This window comes from Acinonyx jubatus, chromosome C1 (genome assembly GCF_027475565.1).
Source record: "Acinonyx jubatus isolate Ajub_Pintada_27869175 chromosome C1, VMU_Ajub_asm_v1.0, whole genome shotgun sequence".
Lineage (NCBI taxonomy): Eukaryota > Metazoa > Chordata > Mammalia > Carnivora > Felidae > Acinonyx > Acinonyx jubatus.
This window is the reverse complement of record NC_069381.1, coordinates 11,084,912-11,102,987: the sequence shown is the minus strand read 5'-3', so window position 1 is coordinate 11,102,987 and position 18,076 is coordinate 11,084,912. Positions and strand designations below refer to the sequence as shown.

The following is an 18,076-nucleotide window of genomic DNA, read 5'->3' as shown; positions in this document are numbered from 1 at the left end:
GAGATCGTGACCTGGCTGAAGTCGGATGCTTAACCGACTGCGCCACCCAGGCGCCCCGGAGCTGTGTTTAATATAAAAATAAGGTTTGTCCTGTACGAGGTTACCGAACAAACACCAGTGTGATGCATGTTGTGGGCTTGCTGTGTGACCTTGGGTAAGTCACACAGGCTCTCTGGCCTGGGACTGCCCATCTATCAAGCAGAGAGAGGGAGAGGGACACAAGGCCAGTCTATTTCACCACGTTGCTGTGAGGAGGTAAAGGTGGCAGAGAAACTTCACCAAACAGCCTTAAGCCGGTCATTGACTGGGCCACAAAATGGAAAAGTCCAGGAGCGGTGTTAGCTTCAGGCAAAGCTGGATCCAGGACTCAGATGATGTCCCCAGGGCTCGGCTTCTCTCCATCCTTCGACTCTGCCTTCCACTGGGAGGGGCCATTCTCAGGCTCCATTGAGTGGCCTGGAACGGCTGCAGATTCTTCCTTCCACAGGCACAAGATGGTTACAGAATCTCTGGCCCAGGGTTTCTCAACCGCAGCACTATCCTTGGGCAAGGATTCTTTGTTATCAGGGCTGTTCCTTGCACGGTGGGATATGTGGCAGCATCCTTGGCCCCCACCGCCTAGAGGCCAGTAGCCCCTTCCCCCAAGTCATGGCAACCAGAAATGTCTCCACATATTGCCAAATCTACCCTGGGGAGCAAAACGACCCCTTCTTCCCCTTTCCCAATCTGCTCTCGTAGTCTCCCACCCGCTCAACCTCAAACCCAACACAGAGGTGGGTGAGAGTCTTCCGGCAGGGCTCCCCCAGAAGCCCTGGGACTCTCTGATTGGACCAGCTTCAGGTCACATGCCCATGCCTGAACCAATTGCTGTGCTGGGGAAGAGGATACAGTGTGTTGATTGGCCAGGCCTGGAGCTCAAGTCCTGACCCTGACATTGGGGTGAGAGGCTCCAACCAGGCCGTGGGTCTGAAGAGTAGGGGAGGGGCGGCCTGGACACCAATGTGCAGGCTTCAGGGAGAGGGGATGGAGAGGCTGGGCAGGTGGCGGTGACGTGCCACCACAGCCTGCTCTCCCCTCTGGGGCTTCGTTCCTTATTTATATGTTGTTGGGCAGCAAGGCAGTCGGTAAACTTCGCTGGGCAGGGAGATGTGGTTGTGAACTTCTCGTGGCTTTTATGACTCATGCAGAAGGATTCCTCTGAGAAGCCAAGTTCAGTGGTTAGGGCTGGGGGTTTACACCCTGGTGCTTCCGTGTAGTGACTCCATGGTTTGGATCCTTGCCGCTCAGAGAGCGGTCTGGACCATGAGCAGCAGCAGCACAGTTTAGGAACTGGTTAGAAATGCAGATCCTCCCCCACCCCCGACCTGCCTGTTCAGCATCTGTGGGTTTTTTTTGTTTGTTTTTCATTTTTATTTATTTTAATGTTTATTTTTGAGAGAGAGACAACGTGAGCAGAGCAGAGAGAGAGGGGGAGACCCAGAATTCCAAACAGGGTCCAGGTTCGGAGCAAGTCAGTGCAGAGCCAGATGCGGGCTCGAACTCACAGCCGGGAGATCATGACGTGAGCCGAAGTCAGATGCTCAACGTACTGAGCCACCCAGGCATCCCTATTTATTATTTATTTTTGAGAGAGAGTGAGAGCGAGAGCAGGGGAGGGGCAGAGAGAGAGGGACACACAGAATCTGAAACAGGCTCCAGGCTCAGAGCTGTCAGCACAGAGCCTGACGCGGAGCTCGAACCCACAAACCCATGAGATCATGACCTGAGCCAAAGTCAGTCGCTTAACCAACTGAGCCACCCAGGTGCCCCTCATCTGCAGTTTATTTAACAAGAAAGCCCAGGGGGTTCTTCTGCATGTTGAAATTTGGGAAGAACCAGGTTAGGGTAAATTTCATGGCTCTTCCTTCTCCGTTTCTTTGCCTAGCAAATAGAAACGAGAACAATTCCATCTGTCTCTTAGCGTTGTTGTTAGAATAAAAAACACCGGGAATAGTAAATGTGCACCAAAATGTTCACCCTTAAATCCTCGGACCTGCGGGCCTCCGGCATTAGGATAGCACAGAATTCTTCAAATGCTTCCGTCAAAGGATCCTAGTAGATTGAGGTTGGAAGAGTTCTCTGTAAAGGACCAGACAGTAAATATTTGAGGCTTGCGGGCCATATGGTCTCTGCTGCAACAGTCAGCCATTCTGTTGCAGCACAAAAGCAGCCATATGGCATAGCTGTGTTCCAATAAAACTTTATTTACGAAACAGAATTTGGCTTGTGGGCTCTCGTTCGTACTAGAGCAATGATTTGGGGTTTAGCACTCAGCAGTCACCACACAGCAAAATGTCTCAGAAGTCTCATTTCCCACCCGGAAAGCTTCATCTGAATTCTGCGGCTGACTTCATAGCCAGAGCCGGGTTTATTTTAATTTAATTTGTTTTCTTCCCACCCAGGCTTCAAAGAAAATTGATGCTTCGGGGAGAGGCTTTGTGTTTATTTTCTGCCTTATGCCTTCACCCTGGTCTGCCACCAAGTTAACCCTTGCAGACACGTGCCCCAGCCTGGTAAGGGTGAGCTTCAGGGAATTGGCCCCGAAGGCCTTCTGGGAACGAGGCCCGGTCTCCTAAGGTACAAAAGAGAGAGGGAAGATCTGCTAATAGGGCCCAGATGTGAGATCAGTGGCACTAATGACACCTATCTCAAGCCTCTGTTATTTCACTGGCTTCCAACAGGGAAGGGGGGGCGGAGGCCCATTTTACAGGCAGAGAAACTGAGACTCTGAGCGATTAAGGGACCCTGCTTGTCAGTGGTGGAATTCAGACCTCTGGCCCCATGAGCGCCCTCCCTTCTGCCCTGTCGTAGTTCATGCTGTTCATTTGTGTCAGAGGTCCTGTGGATGTGCTGGATTGCCAACATGGGGCTGATTCCTCCCCCTCCCCTGTGTTCACACCTTTTGCCATATCACTTTGCAGTGTCCTTCCAGGAGGAGGGGGAGAGACAGGTGGAGCCCAGCTCCCTCGGCCAGACCCAGACTAGATCAGCTTACCCATCACAGACCCCTGGAGAGGAGTGATTCCAGCCGAAGTCATCAGGGCCACCTAACTGACCCCCGACTGACCTCAGATACGTGAACCAGAAACGCTGGTCATTGGATGCGTCGGAGGGTTTGTGGCTGGTGGTTACAAGGCATCATTATTTACGGCTAACTGATACGGTGCGTGCAAGGCACCTGTGAACACCTGTGAGCCATAATTCGTTCAGTTTTCGGTCTATCCAGACTCAACGCCAGCTTCCTTGAGGCTGGTCAGCACACCCATGCTTCACCTGTCCTTGTCAGGGCCACTACGAGGACCCCAAGGTGGGATCCTGAAGATCTGGGGCTTAGTGGCAGAATAACATAGTTGTTAGTCCCACAGGCCCTGAGGTCACACTGCCTGGGTTTAAGTCGTGGCGCCCGTTACTAGCTGTGTGGTCTTGGGGGAGTTTTTAAACCTCTCTGAGCCCTAGCGTCCTCGTCTGTAAAGGGGGGATACTAATCAGGGTTGCCACGATTAAGAGATTGTGTTGGGTCGGTGCCTGGCACACGGACTACCCAGCGCTCAGTACCCAGCGACTGCATTAGACTCACAACAGCACTCAGGGCTCATTGGCATGTGGGGCTCTCAGCCCCTAGGCCAGGGTTTCCTCTGCCCAGGGAAGAAGGTGGAGGTGGGAGGGTCAGTGCCTCGCTGCCCCCTTTCCCTCGCCTCCAACCGTAGGTTTGTGACCCCTCGACAAAGCACACAAACCCTCGTGTCACCCAAGGGAGTCCTTCGTGCCCCCTCCCTTTCCTCTCTCCTGTGCTCCCACAGCATACTCTAGATCTTGCCAGAAGGAAAGAGGGATGGCGTGGTGATTTCCTCCTGCTGCTTTAACAAATTATCACAAATGCAGTGGCGTAAAAACACATAGAGCTACTATCTTACGGCTCGGAGGTCAGAGGTCCACAGTCAGCCTCAAGTGGGGCTGCAGCAGCACCGGGTCCGTCTGGAGGCTCCAGGGGAGAACCCCTTCCCTAGCCTTTTCCAACTTCTCCGGGCCGCCTGCCTTCCTCGGCTTGTGACCCCTTCCTCCACCTGCAAAGTCGGCAGCGTAGCATCTTCAACTCGCCATCGGACCCTGACCCCCTGCCCCCGCCCTTATATCTCCTCTGCCCCGACCCTCCTGACTCCCGCTAGAGCCCTTAGGATGACATTGGGCTCACCTGGGTGACGCAGGACGCGCTCCCATTCCCAAGATCCTCAAATTAATCGCACCTGCAAAATCTCTTTTGCGACACAAAGCAGCACGTCCGCAGGTTCTGGGGATCAGGCCGGACGTCTTTGGAGGGCCATTGTTCTACCACAGACTGGCCTCGGAGGGGACAGCGACTCTGGGCCCCGAATCTGAGAATTTTACTCTCTTACTGAACCAACAGAACCGTGGATTATATTTTTATCATTTATTAGCTAATAACAAGTCATTTTGATAATTCAATCGCATCCCTAGAAGTTTATAAAGATTTGAGACTGGGGGTGGGGGGCGGCTAGTCCACACGACACGTATGCCTCTTAAGTAAGTACCGAATTATTCCTGAATCACTGAGCCCCTCTCTCCATCACCGCCTACGTGTTAATTTTGGACTGGTTCATTGCAGTAGCCTCTCAGCTGGCCTCCTTGCCTCCCCTCTTGCCTGCTGCTGTCAGATGAACGCTTTGATTGTGCATCTGAACACGGCGGTCCCCTCTCTATCTATAACCTTTCTGTGGCTCTCCATTGCCCTCAGAATAAAGTTCCAACAACCTTCCACCACAACCACAAGGCTGTCCGTGAAAGGCCTTTGCTCCCTTTCCAGCCCATCTCTTGCCACTCCCTGCTTGGGTGACCAATCATCCCAATTTGCCTGGGACTGTCCCCATGTTAGCTCTGAAAGTCCCACATCCTGGAAAACTACTCCGTCACTCCATCCCTGCCCTTCACCTTAGGCTTTAGCAACACCTGCTGCTGAGAAACGTCTTCCAAGCAGCTATCGTGACGCTGCTCATCCCCTTCTCTTAGTAGGAAAGCAACCCCTTATATTATCCCCAATGGTACCAGTGAGGGGTGTGCTGAACTTCAAGTAACTGATGACCTGGTTACGGTGGTTAAAACACATGCAGGTTTATTTTTTTCACATAAAAAGACATTCAGAGCATGGTTGCTGGCTTTGGATCTTGATGATATTGGAGCTCATAGCCGCAATTCTCTTGGCCACAAAATGGCTGCCTCAGCTCCAGGCATCACATCCGTATTCATATTCTGGCAGGGCAGTAGAGTGTGGTGGCCAAGAACATGGGTTCTGGAGCCCGATTACCAACATCTGGATCCTAGCCCCATCACCTCCTGGTTAAGTTACCTTGGGAAGTCACCAGCCCTCTCTAGCCTCAATTTTCTCATCTCTAAAATACCTCATAGGGTTGTTTTGGAGATTAAGTGAGGTAATACATGTAAAACCTGTAGGATAGCTAGTGCCTGGCACATAGGAAGTGCTCAATATGTGTTAGCTTTTATTATTATAACTGCAAGGGACCTGAGGACATTTAGCATTTATAACCTCCAATATACATAACGATGGACATAAAAGGAGTTGTCTGGGAATGAAGTTTGGGTCAAGTCACCAGCAGCATCTTCTGTATTTGGGTACCTTCTATTCAGATTTTAAGACTCAGGGGCGCCTGAGTGGCTCAGTTGGTTAAGTGTCGGACTCTTGGTTTTCGGCTCAGGTCATGATCTCGCAGTTCATGGGTTCAAGCCCCACATTGGGCTCTGTGCTGACAGCTCGGAGCCTGGAGCCTGCTTTCAATTCTGTGTCTCTCTCTCTCTCTCTGCCCCTCCCCTTCTCACACTCTGTCTCTCTCAAAAAAATAAATAAACATTAAAAAAAAAAAAAGACTCAGCTTGGGCGTCACCACCTCCAGGAAGCTACCCTGGACTCCTCCTGCCAACTGACACTGGGTTAAGTGTCCCCTTTCTATGCTCCTGGTCTGTATTCCAACCTTCATACTTGCACCCAGTAAGTATGATCAAGAAGTCTGTCTCTCGGTCTGTCTTCTGCAGAGCAGAGATCTTGTCTGAACCATCCCTGGATTCCCAGGACTGAGATGATGCCAGGCTGCTTGAGGGCCTCTTTGTTGAGTAAAGTCTTTCCTGAGAATCGCCTTGGTCTAGTAAGGTATGGGGGGGGGGTCTGTCTGGTCCCTACGTCCAGGAGCCAGACTCTGATGGGGAAACCTGGCAGCTCATGGGCCAGCCAGGGACAGCTGTGGCTGAGGTCTCTCCCAGCAGGAGTCCAGAGGCCGGGGTGGGGGCGCTCCCTCCAAGCACGAGTGCGTGGTCAGGGGCCCGGGGCCCAGGTTCCCACTTGGACACTAGATCTCTCTCTTTTTTGGCCCCATTTGCCCTCTAGTTGGCCTCAGGGGGGCTCCCTTCCCCGAGCCTCTGTGGCTCATGCATTACTGGCCCTCCGTGCCTGTGACCTCGCCCTGCTCTTTCTTCTCTCCGGACCTCTGTTTCCCTGCCAGTCTGATACAGCAAAAGCTTATCCAGCTAGGACCTGCTGTGACTGTGTGTGGAGGCCACTGTTTCCCTCGAACCTGCGCCCCCCCTGAAGGAGGCGCTGGGACCCTCCTCCTTCTCACGGTGCCCAGCACAGGGCTGGCGTAGGTAAGGGCTCATTGGACATTTCTCGACCAAGAAAGCCCAAGCTGACAGCAGCCCTGGGGTCCGATCCAGGGTGGGCGATACTGGGGAGTCTCTTTCTCAGGGAGCCAGTGGTCGTCCCTGAGCAATGGGCATTCTCCTGTGGCGATCCTCTCCGGACCGGGGAGCTGTTTTTGGGGAGACCCCATCCTCTCCGGGCCGGGGAGCTGTTCTTGGGGAGACCCCATCCTCTCCGGGCCGGGGAGCTGTTCTTGGGGAGACCCCATCCTCTCCGGGCCGGGGAGCTGTTCTTGGGGAGACCCCATCCTCTCTGGGCCGGGGAGCTGTTCTTGGGGAGACCCTATCCTCTCCGGGCTGGGGAGCTGTTCTTGGGGAGACCTCATCCTGTCTGGGCCGGGGAGCTGTTCTTGGGGAGACCCCATCCTCTCTGGGCCGGGGAGCTGTTCTTGGGGAGACCCCATCCTCTCTGGGCTGGGGAGCTGTTCTTGGGGAGACCTCATCCTGTCCAGGCCGGGGAGCTGTTCTTGGGGAGACCTCATCCTGTCCAGGCCGGGGAGCTGTTCTTGGGGAGACCCCATCCTCTCCGGGCCGGGGTGGTGTCTGAGGACCCACCAGGCTCCTCTGTGGAGGCAGGATCAGGAAGGGGGTGATTTGATCAGGCCACTGTGGTCCACAGCCTGTGAGATGTTGGGGGGTAAGTGTCTGGTGTGGCCTTAACTCTCATCCTTTGAGGCTACCATGTGGCATTCTGGGGTTCCCTCTCCACCGGCACCCCAGCAGCATCCTCCACAGCCGAACCAGGTGGGCCGAGGGGGTCTCTCCCTGCATCCCTGGTGTGGAAAGGGGCAGCCCCTACAGAGCCCGGGGGCCCGCGGGGGAGGCACACATCACAAATGCAGGCAGCCTGAGGGGGAAGGGCGTTTATTGGGGTTGTAGGCTCCCAAGGATGAATCACAGCTGCATTTTCCGGAAGAAGAGAGAACAACAGGGGATGGGACTTGGGTGGAGGTTGTGTGTGCCCCCTTCTGGGGCAGCACGAGGCTCTGCCGGGTGCCCGAGAGGAGGAAAGGGGCGTGGCAGGCAGCCCCAGGGCCTTGACAAGCCCGTCTCACCTCTGCCCAAGGGGTCTGAGCCCCCTCGGGACTTTAGACCACTGTGCAAATGGGGGCTCAGAACACATCCTGTCCCTCGGCATGAGGCTCCGAAGTCCATTGTGACCCTCTGTTCCCCCATCCTCGGGTACATGTGGCCACCCTTGCTGACCCCTCTCCCCTGCTGGGCCCTGCTCTCATGGGGTCCCATTTCACTTTGGTGGCGGGGGCGGGGCTGGGGGGGACTGGTGTGGTGCCTGGGGTCGATCCACAAGGTGGATCCTGGGGTGGATAAAGGGATGAAGTTAGTGACTGTTTCCTTCCCTGCACCTGACTCAGCATCTGCAGACAGGAAGCCCGTGGCACTTCCCGAGTGGGCGAGTGAGTGAATGAGTGAAGGCGGGAAGGAGCGAGTGAAGGGATGGGTGGGGGGGTGGGTGAGGGGCTGGTGGGGGCGGGAAGAAGGGCCCGGAGACGGGCACCCACCTCATTGATCCAGTCGATGTAGGCGGACACGCGGGTGAAGACTGTGGGCTTCTTAAGGGTGTTGCAGCCCAGCCCGGAGCCAAAGCTCACGATGCCTCGCACCTCCCAGGAACCGTTCTCAGCCTGGCAGTTCAGTGGGCCGCCCGAGTCTCCCTGTGGCCGACGGGGCAGAGGTCAGCCCCCGGGCCTCCCCCAGAGGCTTGGGAAGCAGGGGCAGGTCACGGGGTGGGGGGATAGGGGGCTGAGACCCCCTGTTTTGGCCTCGGCCTGTCCACGGTGAGGGAGGCGGCGGGGATGCGGTTTGGGAGTCCCAGGCTAGCTCTTAGGTTGCTGTGTGAACTTGGGATAAGGATAACCCTCTCTGTGCCTTGGCTTCCCTAGCTGTTCAGGTCGTGTCTAAGGCTCTGCCAGCTGCACAGAGAGGTGAGGATGCCCAGAGCCACACTGGAGACCCGGGGGAGCGAGGAAGGGTGGGAGTGGGGGGAGGGGTCGGGTGTTTGAAAACAGGACCATTTCTGATGGTTTTAGATGTTTCTGGGTCAGGTTGCCTAAGCCCCCTGCCTCTGACTTCGATGAGGTCTCTTCTACGCTTGTTAGACTTGGTCCTCACATCAACCCTGTGCTCACGGTGCCTCCATTTTATAGCTGGGAAAACTGGGGCTCAGAGAGGGGAAGCAGCCTGCCCAAGACTGCACAGCTAGCAAGTGGCAGGATTAGGACTCGAACTCGCTCCACACCCCTGCCCGCACGATAGCGCGGAGGGGTTTCCCCTGAGCCTCCCGGGCCCAACCAGGGAGGGGGTTTGCTCATGCGGGTCCCCCCCGCCGCACCTCCTTTGCCCTCCTCACTGCCCCCTTCCACTTGGCCACGTGGGGCAGGGACACGGTGCGGGGTGCGGACACTCACGTTGCAGGCCGAGATGACGCCGTCCCCGCCTGCACACACCATGGTGTCCTTCACCATGCTTCCCCACCTGTCCTTCTGGGCGCACGTGGTGTGGTCCACCACGGGCTGCAGGCCCTGCTGGAGCTCGTCGGCAATGGGGCCGTTGGCTGGGGGGGAGGGGGGACAGATGTTGGCCCCGCGTCAGCCCGGACGGCGCCAGGCCTTCGGGGAACAGAGGGCTGGACGGGGCCGGGGCGGGACCCAGGTGAGCTCTGGCTACCCTCGGGGGCAGCCACACACACACACACACACACACACACACACACACGGGCCCTTAACCGAGAGAAATGACTCCGAGCCTGCGGTCCCAAAGTCTGAGTCATAGACCCTTCTGAGGGTGGGGAAGGGAGCCCGCGGGAGGCAGAGCTCATCTGTAGGAAGCCCTCCAGAGGTAACCACTGAGTTGACTTATCTTTAACTTGGATTCTGGGGTTTCCCCAGGGTCCATCATTCCCTTGTCGCGTCCGCCTTTGGTGTCCTACCATCCGAGGTCTTTCTTCCCCCCGGATTTTCCCAGGACAGACCTGCGTGTTTCTGTGAGTCTTCCGTGCGTTCACTTATTTGCATGCAGCCTTCTAACTTAGGCATATGGTTTTCCAGAAGCTCCAATCCCCTGCCCCCAGCGGCTTGCCTGGTTTATTTCGTAGTCAATTAGACCAGGCGCCGCTCTGAGTACTTGACAAGTTCCACTCTTACAACACCCCTTAGGTGCCCTTGCGAGAGGGTCTGACACGTGGTAGGTGCTTAACAAATACGAGCTGTTACTATCACGAAGGTAAAACAGATGTGAAGATGTGGAGACAGAAAGGAAAAGGGTCGGGCAAAGGCGGGTGGTGCGCTTATCGTGGGAGCCGCTTCCTCCAGGAAGGCTCTCGTGATTTGCCGGGGGCTGTACTCACTCCAGAGGCGGCCCCAGCCTGTGACGTAGCAGGGGTAGTCTTGAGGTAGCAAAGACCCCTTCTCCGGCAGGCAAGCCACCTGGATGGTGGCGCTCAGCTGCACGGGCTCCGCCAGCTTGATGAGGGCAATGTCGTTGCTGGAATCCAAAGTGGAGGCGGTGAGTGTGTGGGAGGACGCTGGCTCCGTGAGCTAAGGCTAAGCAGCCCAGGCTGTCAGCCGGGAGCCACGCCTAGGGTGACCAGGAGTCCTCCTTGAGGACAGCGAGTTTCCTAGTGGCAGACAGAGACGACACCCGCCTTCCAACACCGCGGCGCGCCCCTTGAGAGGAAACGTCCGTCTCATGTGCCTTCCCGTCATGTGAGGCTCTATGGAGGGGAGACTAGAGCAGGAACTTTCCGAGCCGCTGCAGGCTACGTACCAACCAGACATGACCTTAAAGCCAATTGGAAATGATCGAAGAGGGGCCCCTGCAGATGCAACTATTAATATTTTCATGTGAACCGAATGGAAGCTGGTGAGCCTAGGCAGAGCTGGTTTGATTCCCTGTTCTGCCACATACTGGGCTGTGTGACCTGGGACGTGTTCCCTCACCTCTCTGAGTCTGGGCTGTGTGACCTGGGACATGTTCCCTAACTTCTCTGAGTCTGGGCTGTGTGACCTGGGACGTGCTCCTTAACCTCTCTGAGTCTCGGTTCCTTGTCTAGGGCTGTTGTGACAATTAAATAAGATTATTGCAAGATGGGCATGCAGGAGGCACTCAGTAACGGCGAGTCCTGGCTTGGCCTCTGGCTGAGAGACTTCAGGCAAGACACCGTGGGGGCCTCGGGGGTCTTTATTCCACGTGGAGCTTCTGGGAACCCTTGGCCAATGATGGAGACGGAAGAGGCGTCCGTCTCCATTTAGCATTTCTCCGCTTTGCATAAAGGGGTCATCCGCTGGCTGTTCAGGGTGAGGACGGGGTCCAGGGACAGGGTGGGGGCAGGTTCTGTCATATCGGGGGCCCCCACCGCCCCCATATCGGCGCTTCCCCCAGGGGCCGTGAAGCGGCGGGCACTCACCGCACCAGGAAGGAGTTCCACTTTTCGTGGACAAAGATGGTGTCCACATTTGCGAACAGGGAGCCTTCCTCCTTGTCCACCACCAGGTTGTTCTTGCCCAGGGCCACGCGGTAGGTCTTGGTGTTGCTGAGCAGAGGAAGGGGGCTGGGTCAGGGTGGCTTCCTGCCCTTGCTGGCCAGAGGGTAGGGAGGGAACTCGGAGCTCTGGCGGCCCAGGCCTGTGGCCACCGTGGGCATCGTTTTGGGGAAGCGAGTCTCCATCGGCACGGACCCTCCCCGGGGCGCAGGGTAGGGACCCTGCTCTCGGAGTCGAGTCTACCCTGATTCCCAGGGGGGCAGCCCTGGGCCTCGGTTCCCTCATCTGTACGGCGGAGACAGCGTTGGCATCGCCTGCCCAGGTGGCTGTGACGCGAGCCGGTCCAAGCCGCCACCGCCTCTCGCCCGGATGATCTTGCGTTCGTTCCTGCCTCCCCCGTCTCCTGCTCTCCTCGCACACCCCTGCTCGCACGCTATTTCTCACTCCTACCAAGTAGGCTCCCTCCTCCTGGTCTTTGCACTGGCTGTTCCCTCTGCCCGGAACACCCTTCCCTTACTTCCCTCGGGTCCTCCCCTGGCCACCCCGTTTAAAATGGGACCCCTTCCGCTTTCCAGCCTGCCTTATTTTTCCTCGTTGCCACTTGATATGTCATGTCAGATGGCCACTTGTTGAATGGCCTGTTGCTCTTATGCTAGAATGTAAGCTCCCTGCGAGCACGGAGTGTCCTCACCACCGCGTGCCCTGGCACGCTGTGGGCGCACAATAAATGCTTGTTGCACGAAGAGGTGAACGGCGAAGTTACTGGGTAGAAGCGGCTTCGGGAGCCCAGTGCCTGGGGTGTGTAGTAGGTGCTCAATAAAAGCAGCCATCAGGCCGGCACCGCGGGGTGGGGGCGGGGTCCCTGGGCGTCACCCCGCTCACCTGATGCAGTGGCGGCTGTGAGGACAAAGCTGTTGGCAATCAAGGTGCCGCCACACGTGTGTCTCCACGTGTCATTCTTGAGGTACTGGAGAGAGATCTGGAGCGGGGGGCCACATGTCAGCCCCGGGACCCTCACCCAGCCCACCCTCTGCAGCCCACCTCCCACCCCTGCAGCGGCATGCTTACCTGCCAGGGCCAGCTGTGGGGCCTGGCATTGTCTCCTCCTACCTACCACTCGGGCCGATAGGTTGGGCAGGAAGCTGGGGACCCCGCAGCTGGAGGCTGGGGGATTCGGGAGGGGAAGCGCACGGGTGAGAGGGGCCGGCATCCCCAGCAGGGAAGGGGCAGGTGGCAAGGGCACAGGCTTTGGGGCTGGGCAGATGCGGGCTCAGGTTTTACTGCCTGGGGAAGCCGTCTAGTTCTCTGGGCCTCAGCTTCCCTGTCTGCGAAATGGGAAGAGTGGCGCCAGCTTGGTGAGTTTGAACTGAGGACGAAATCAGACAACGCGTAGAGAGAGTGTAGCAAAAGGCCTGGCGCGGAGTGAATGTTTGAGGCGTTGAAGGAACTAAAAAGGCAGCTGCGTGTGTGTCCCCAGATAAAGCTGCGTCTCTCATTCTCTCCCTGCTGTCCCTTTTTAGACCGCGGCAAAATGGGGGTGTGTGAGCACCGAATCCAGGGTTCCAGACCGTCAGAGCTGGGGAGCTGTGTGGAGCGGTCAGGAGCATGTGCTCTGCAGCGAGAAGAACCGGGACTCGAATTCCGGCTCTACCGTTAACCAGTCATGTGATCTCGGGCAAGCTCCTGAGCCTCGCTGAGCCTCAGTTCCTCGTCTGTAAAATGGAGGTGTTGATAGACCCTGCCGTTCAAGGTTGCTGCGCCAATCAAATCAGCTCCTGCCTGTCAAGGGCTTAGCACGGTGCCTGGCATATGGTAAACATGTAACAAACAGGAAGCTGCTATTATTACTTAGGACTGTCGTTGTCGTTAGCCGGAAGGACTCTCAATCAAGTGCTCTCATCTGTCAAAGGAGCCAGTGAGATCTAGAGAGGTGAAGTGGCTTGTTGTCCCGCCCAGAGTAAGTGACATTCAAGCCAAGTCCCTTGATTCCTGTCTGGGAGAAGGTCACCAAAATGGGCGAACGAAGCATCGGTCCCCAAGGAAGAGATGCCAACGCTGAGAAAACCAGGCCCTTAGGGTCCCTGGAGAGAGCCCAGGATGAGGCGGTGACTGTCCCCCGGCCACATCATCAGCCAATTTGCAGATATGGAAACAAGAGCTGCCCAGCAGGCGAGTGGCTTGTTTGACACACAGCTGGTCGCCCCAAATCCCCTTTCCTGGAACTGGGGAGAGCCCCCCGCCGCTCTCCTTGTCCCCGGGGAGGCCAGCCTGAGCACAGAGCCTGCCGGCCACAGCGAGTCCCCGCCCCACGGCTTACCACAGGCCAGGAGCGCGGCAAGGATGGTGAAGCCCAACATGTTGCGAGTGGGACTGGCTCAGGACCGAGTGGCCGTCGAGGTGGGCAGGGACACACTTATAGGCAGGTGTGGGGGTGGGACCATCTGCTCAAGGCCGAGCCGCCCCTCGGAGAGAAACCTGTTCCGACAAGGCCCTTTCCCTGACCTTGGGCGGTTACTGTTTAATTTGGGCAGGAAATGGGGCTGGCTCAGAGGCATGGGTTTCCCAAATCTCCCGAGACAGAGCAAATTCTGAGGCCCGCAGGTTTGGGGGGACCCCCCGCCACTCTGCCTGGAGCGTGCTCTCCTCCTCTGTCCCTAACTCACACTGTTTAATTAGCATTGATCGGGCACCTATCATTTATTGGGCCTCGTGCCCGGTGCTTCCCGCATTCACTCAATTGTTCCGACGTGAAGTAGGCGCTTTTATCCCCGCAGCGAGGAGGAGCAAGCTGAGACTCAGGGGGTCAGCGACTGCCCAGGGTCACACAGCTGGGTGACAACAGAACCCAGATTTGAAGCCGGGACTTCTAACGCCAGCCCGGGGTTCATCCTGCCGCGGTCCGCCGTTTCCTTCTCTCTCTTCCCCTCTCTTCTTTCTCCTTCATTCAACTCATATTGTCTGGTCTTGGGGTACCCCCTGCCTTCCTGCTGTGGATGGAGGCGGAGGTCCGGCAGCCCCTGGGAGGTGCCCGGTTGGCCGAATTCCTCCCCAGAGCCACAGTTATCTCCCTGCAAAGTCCCGGTCTCCCCGTCTCTAAAAGGGGCGGAGAGGACTAAATGCATCCCAGGCGACTGACTGTTGGTCCCAAGGCGCCCTAACTTGAGCGTCAAGGTCGAGTGGCAGATGTGGGCTGGTGGCACTTGGTGCGGGTCCAGAGTTTCCATCCAGAGCCCCGGCAGTCTGGGCTTAGTGTTCGGTTTCACCCATTTGCGCCGAGGCCTGACTTGGGCCTGGCCAGTTCGATTCTCTTCTCCCTCCCCTTTCTGCCCTTTGGATGTTGTAACAGTGCTTATCGGAGGGTGCTATTTTATTCAGCTTAAGTTCTTTCTTAAAAGCGAGCATCCATGACTTTGGTAGTAGAAAGATCAAGAAACGTTTGGTAAAAAGAGACCGAAAGACAGGGAGCGGAAAGGTATGTGTAGAGGTCTTTCCTGCTGCGTTGGGGATCTCAGGCTGCGGGGAACTTTCTGTTGCGTTCTCGAGGCCGGTCCTGACAGCGGGATCGGTAGCTGCTACACCTCGGACCCGGAGCAGACCCGAGCGCTGCAAAGGGTCAGCCTGGCCTGCAGACAGACCTTGTACGCGGAGAGGTGGCCTGAGCTTCGTGGCGGATCTTGGGGGCGGCAAGAGATCAGACTTCTGGTTTCTGGCTCCGTTAGTGACTTTCCGGATGGCCCTGGGTCTTGGGGAAGCTCTTTGGGCCTCAGTTTCTCTTGAGCAACGTGGGGAAATGATGAACTGGGACTTTGCTGGTGGACACTGGGGGACGCAATGACCTCAGTCACGTGCACACACCCACAGCTACCCGAGCTCGCGGGGACAGGCAGACACACGCGCATACATGCGCCTCCATATGTGTGCACGTGTCACAAGTGTAGCCCGTTCACTTATACATAGATACACGCAGGGCTACGTGCCTCACCTTCAAACATGTACACAAACCTAGAAATGACCCCGAACACACACACACGACAAGTCCTGAGGTACCAGATGAAGAGTCAAGAATTTTCTTCTTTTTTGGGATGTTTGCAGAGACACTGACCTTTTTTTTTTTTTTTTAATTTGTTTTAATGTGTATTTATTCTTGAGAGATAGAGACACCGCGAGCAGGAGAAGGGCGAAGAGAGAGGGAGACACAGAATCGAGAGAAGGCTCCAGGCTCCCAGTTGTCAGCACAGAGCCCGACGCGGGGCTCGAACCCATGAACCGTGTGGCCACCGTGCGGATGGACCAGTCAGCCCTGGCCGGGACCCCTCCTCGCGTCAGGTTAGGCGTAACTGAGTGGCTGCGTCTTTGGGGACCATTCTGTGGCTCGTCATGGGAGCCTTCTCTGGGCCCCAGAAGGTGCCTCTGGCTGTGTCCCGGAGCAGCTAATTCTGGAGCAGACAATTGTGTTCTCACTGGGGGCAAAGGGGCAGAGGAGGGACTGCCAGCCCCTGCTGGCTTGGAGCCCTGGTCAGAGGACGCCATTACCCCAGTGGTCCAAACTGTCTAAGTTACGGCGGTGACATGTGGTTGGCTGACCTGATTTTCTGGCCTTGGGGGCAAGAGGTAAAGAAGTTGCCACGGTGGGGGTGTGTGTGTGTGGGGGGGGGTGGGGTGGTTGTTACACTCGATCTTAGCCAAAGGCCGAGAAGCGATGGGGAGGGGTTGTTAATATCTGCAGAGGGGGGCTCTGTGGAGTGAATTTCCTGGATTAACTTGATGAAACACTTGACTGTTTTGTTTGTCCAGACTGTGAGGTGCTGACGGACTGTGTACATAGAGGCCATCCCTCCCTCCATCCCTCCCTCTCTCCATCCCTCCCTCCATCCCTCCGTCTCTCCATCCCTCCCTCCATCCCTCCGTCCATCCCTCCCTGTCTCCCTCCCTCCTTCCCTCCCTCCATCCATTCATCTATCCCTCCCTTCCTCCCTCCCTCCCTCCCTCCCTTCCTTCCTCCCTCCCTTCCTTCCTTCCTTGCTTGGCCTTGTGCTAGGCCTGGGGCTGCAGAGATAAGACCCCCTCACAACTGCTGGAGCTCCCTGCTGGGCATGGCAACAAGTGTTTCTCAGAGTGTTCGGGCGGAGGGCTGGCAGCCCTCTGAACGAGAAGAGGTTAGTTCTGGGAGCTGGGTGGGGGTGCAGATTGCAGAAGGGTTCCTTCTCTACAGCCTCCAGGTCCAAGATGAACTTGAGGACTTGAGGGTGTGAGAATGTTGGAATCCTCATTCTCACCACCCTTGCAGTCTGTGACTCCTGGGGCCTGGAGTGGGGCCTCCCAGGGCCCAGGCACTCAGGGCCAGACTGTCCTGGAAAAATAATCAAGGGTGACTTGGCAGTGGCTGAGGTCGTCGAGGGGGTGGGGGGAACCTCAGGAGAAGCTGTGCCAAGGTCGGGAGCCAGGGGTGGTGAGAGCCTGAGAAATGGGGCAGGTGTCACTGACGGGCGCCCATATTTTCTAGTCGCCGGGACAGGACTCTCCGGTGGCAGCTGCTACTTGGGTGAGGGCCACTAAGGGACCAGCTGCGGGGGGGGGGGGGGGGGGCGGGGGCTGGCAGTGCTTCTCCTTAAAACCAGATGTAAGTACTGGGGGTTCAGAGGCGGTCTGGGGGCTCACTGCAGGGTTTTGGTGTTTGGTGATGGAGGCCGAGGAACGGGGCCTGGGAGGGGACTGAGGAACTATCTCCCTTTCCCACTCTTGGGCCCTGAACCACTCGGGCCTCTTCGCGCCTCAGCCTGTTCCCTCCGCTGGGGCTGGAGTGGGGGTCTCGTGCAGGCCGAGGCTGAGGGACCCCCCCCCGGCGGAGCCCTGTTGGTGGAGGGTCCCGGTGTGGGACTGCTGGCTTGTGTCCTCCCATTTGGAGGGCTCGGGGCCCACATCCATCACCGGGTCAGCTGGAAGGCGAGGGCTCTAGAGGTTGAGTTTTAGCCCTTCCCTGTCAGGGTCCTCTCTGCCTTTCGTTCTGAGACCCTCTGAGCTAGGACATTAGGGGTTCTGATGTTCATCCCTTGGGAAAGGAGTATCGAGGGGCAACGCTTAACCTAACATGCTGTGTTAATGATGGTGGCATTGTAGGCACTGGGTGGCATTCTCCAGGAAACACACTCCAAGGACGATGTCCTCCCCGTGCAGGGTCTGTGACAGAGCCCCGGTGGGCGGGTGGGGGAGGTGAGGGGTGGGGGGTGGGGGGTGGGGTGGGGTGGGGGATCGGAATGGCATCCTGGCTGCTGCAGTACCAGCCATGTCCACCTGGGGGCAGCGATGCCCAGCCTGCTAGCACACTCCAACACCCCAAGTCAGGTCGCACCCCCTACCTGGAAACTGCGGGGCTGGGAGGACCCTAGAGACCCTAGGCCACCCTTGCACTGGACAGATGAGGAGACTGACACCCGGTGGGAGCCTGATCTGTCCAAAGCCACACAGGGAGCACCCCGGGTCTTTCCTCATCACCTATCACCACAGCCTGTGTGTGTGTGTGTGTGTGTGTGTGTGTGTGTATGTCTTAGGGGTGGGGAGGCTTGAGGTGTCTCTGTGCGGGAGAATCTCGGGGGCTCTCGGGTGCATCCATCTAGAATCCTCAGAGTATTGGTGCCACTCCTGGTGCGTGTCCTCCTCTGAATCCGCCCGGCAGGGTGGCTGGATGCGCCCCCCCCCCCATATACATACATATATATATGAGCTACGGCGTTTAGAGCAGCCCCTGGTGATAGGGGGTGGGCGTCCCTCAACCTCCATTAGGAAGACTCTCCTCCCTGGTCCCTGATGTGACATGGG

The 18,076-nt window shown here is 57.2% G+C and overlaps 1 protein-coding gene, 1 long non-coding RNA gene and 1 pseudogene across 2 annotated transcripts in view; 1 reads left to right on the top strand and 2 right to left on the bottom strand.

Annotated features, from left to right (window-relative positions):
- CASP9 (caspase 9) overlaps window positions 1-2,155 on the top strand; it is a 38,574-nt gene extending 36,419 nt beyond the window's left edge. The window contains exon 9 of the mRNA XM_027060348.2: window positions 1,925-2,155. Within this exon, the coding sequence (XP_026916149.1) occupies window positions 1,925-1,960 (36 nt within the window). The 3' untranslated portion in view covers window positions 1,961-2,155. The remainder of the gene's footprint in view (window positions 1-1,924) is intronic.
- On the bottom strand, window positions 1,429-4,186 carry LOC128312677 (uncharacterized). Its single transcript, XR_008292266.1, has 2 exons — window positions 3,954-4,186; window positions 1,429-1,607 (listed from the first exon to the last, which is right to left on the bottom strand). It is a non-coding gene; the product is annotated as an uncharacterized LOC128312677 (long non-coding RNA).
- Window positions 4,187-7,610: 3,424 nt separating this feature from the next.
- LOC106975574 (chymotrypsin-C-like) lies at window positions 7,611-13,632 on the bottom strand (annotated as a pseudogene).
- Between the last annotated feature and the right edge of the window lie 4,444 nt (window positions 13,633-18,076).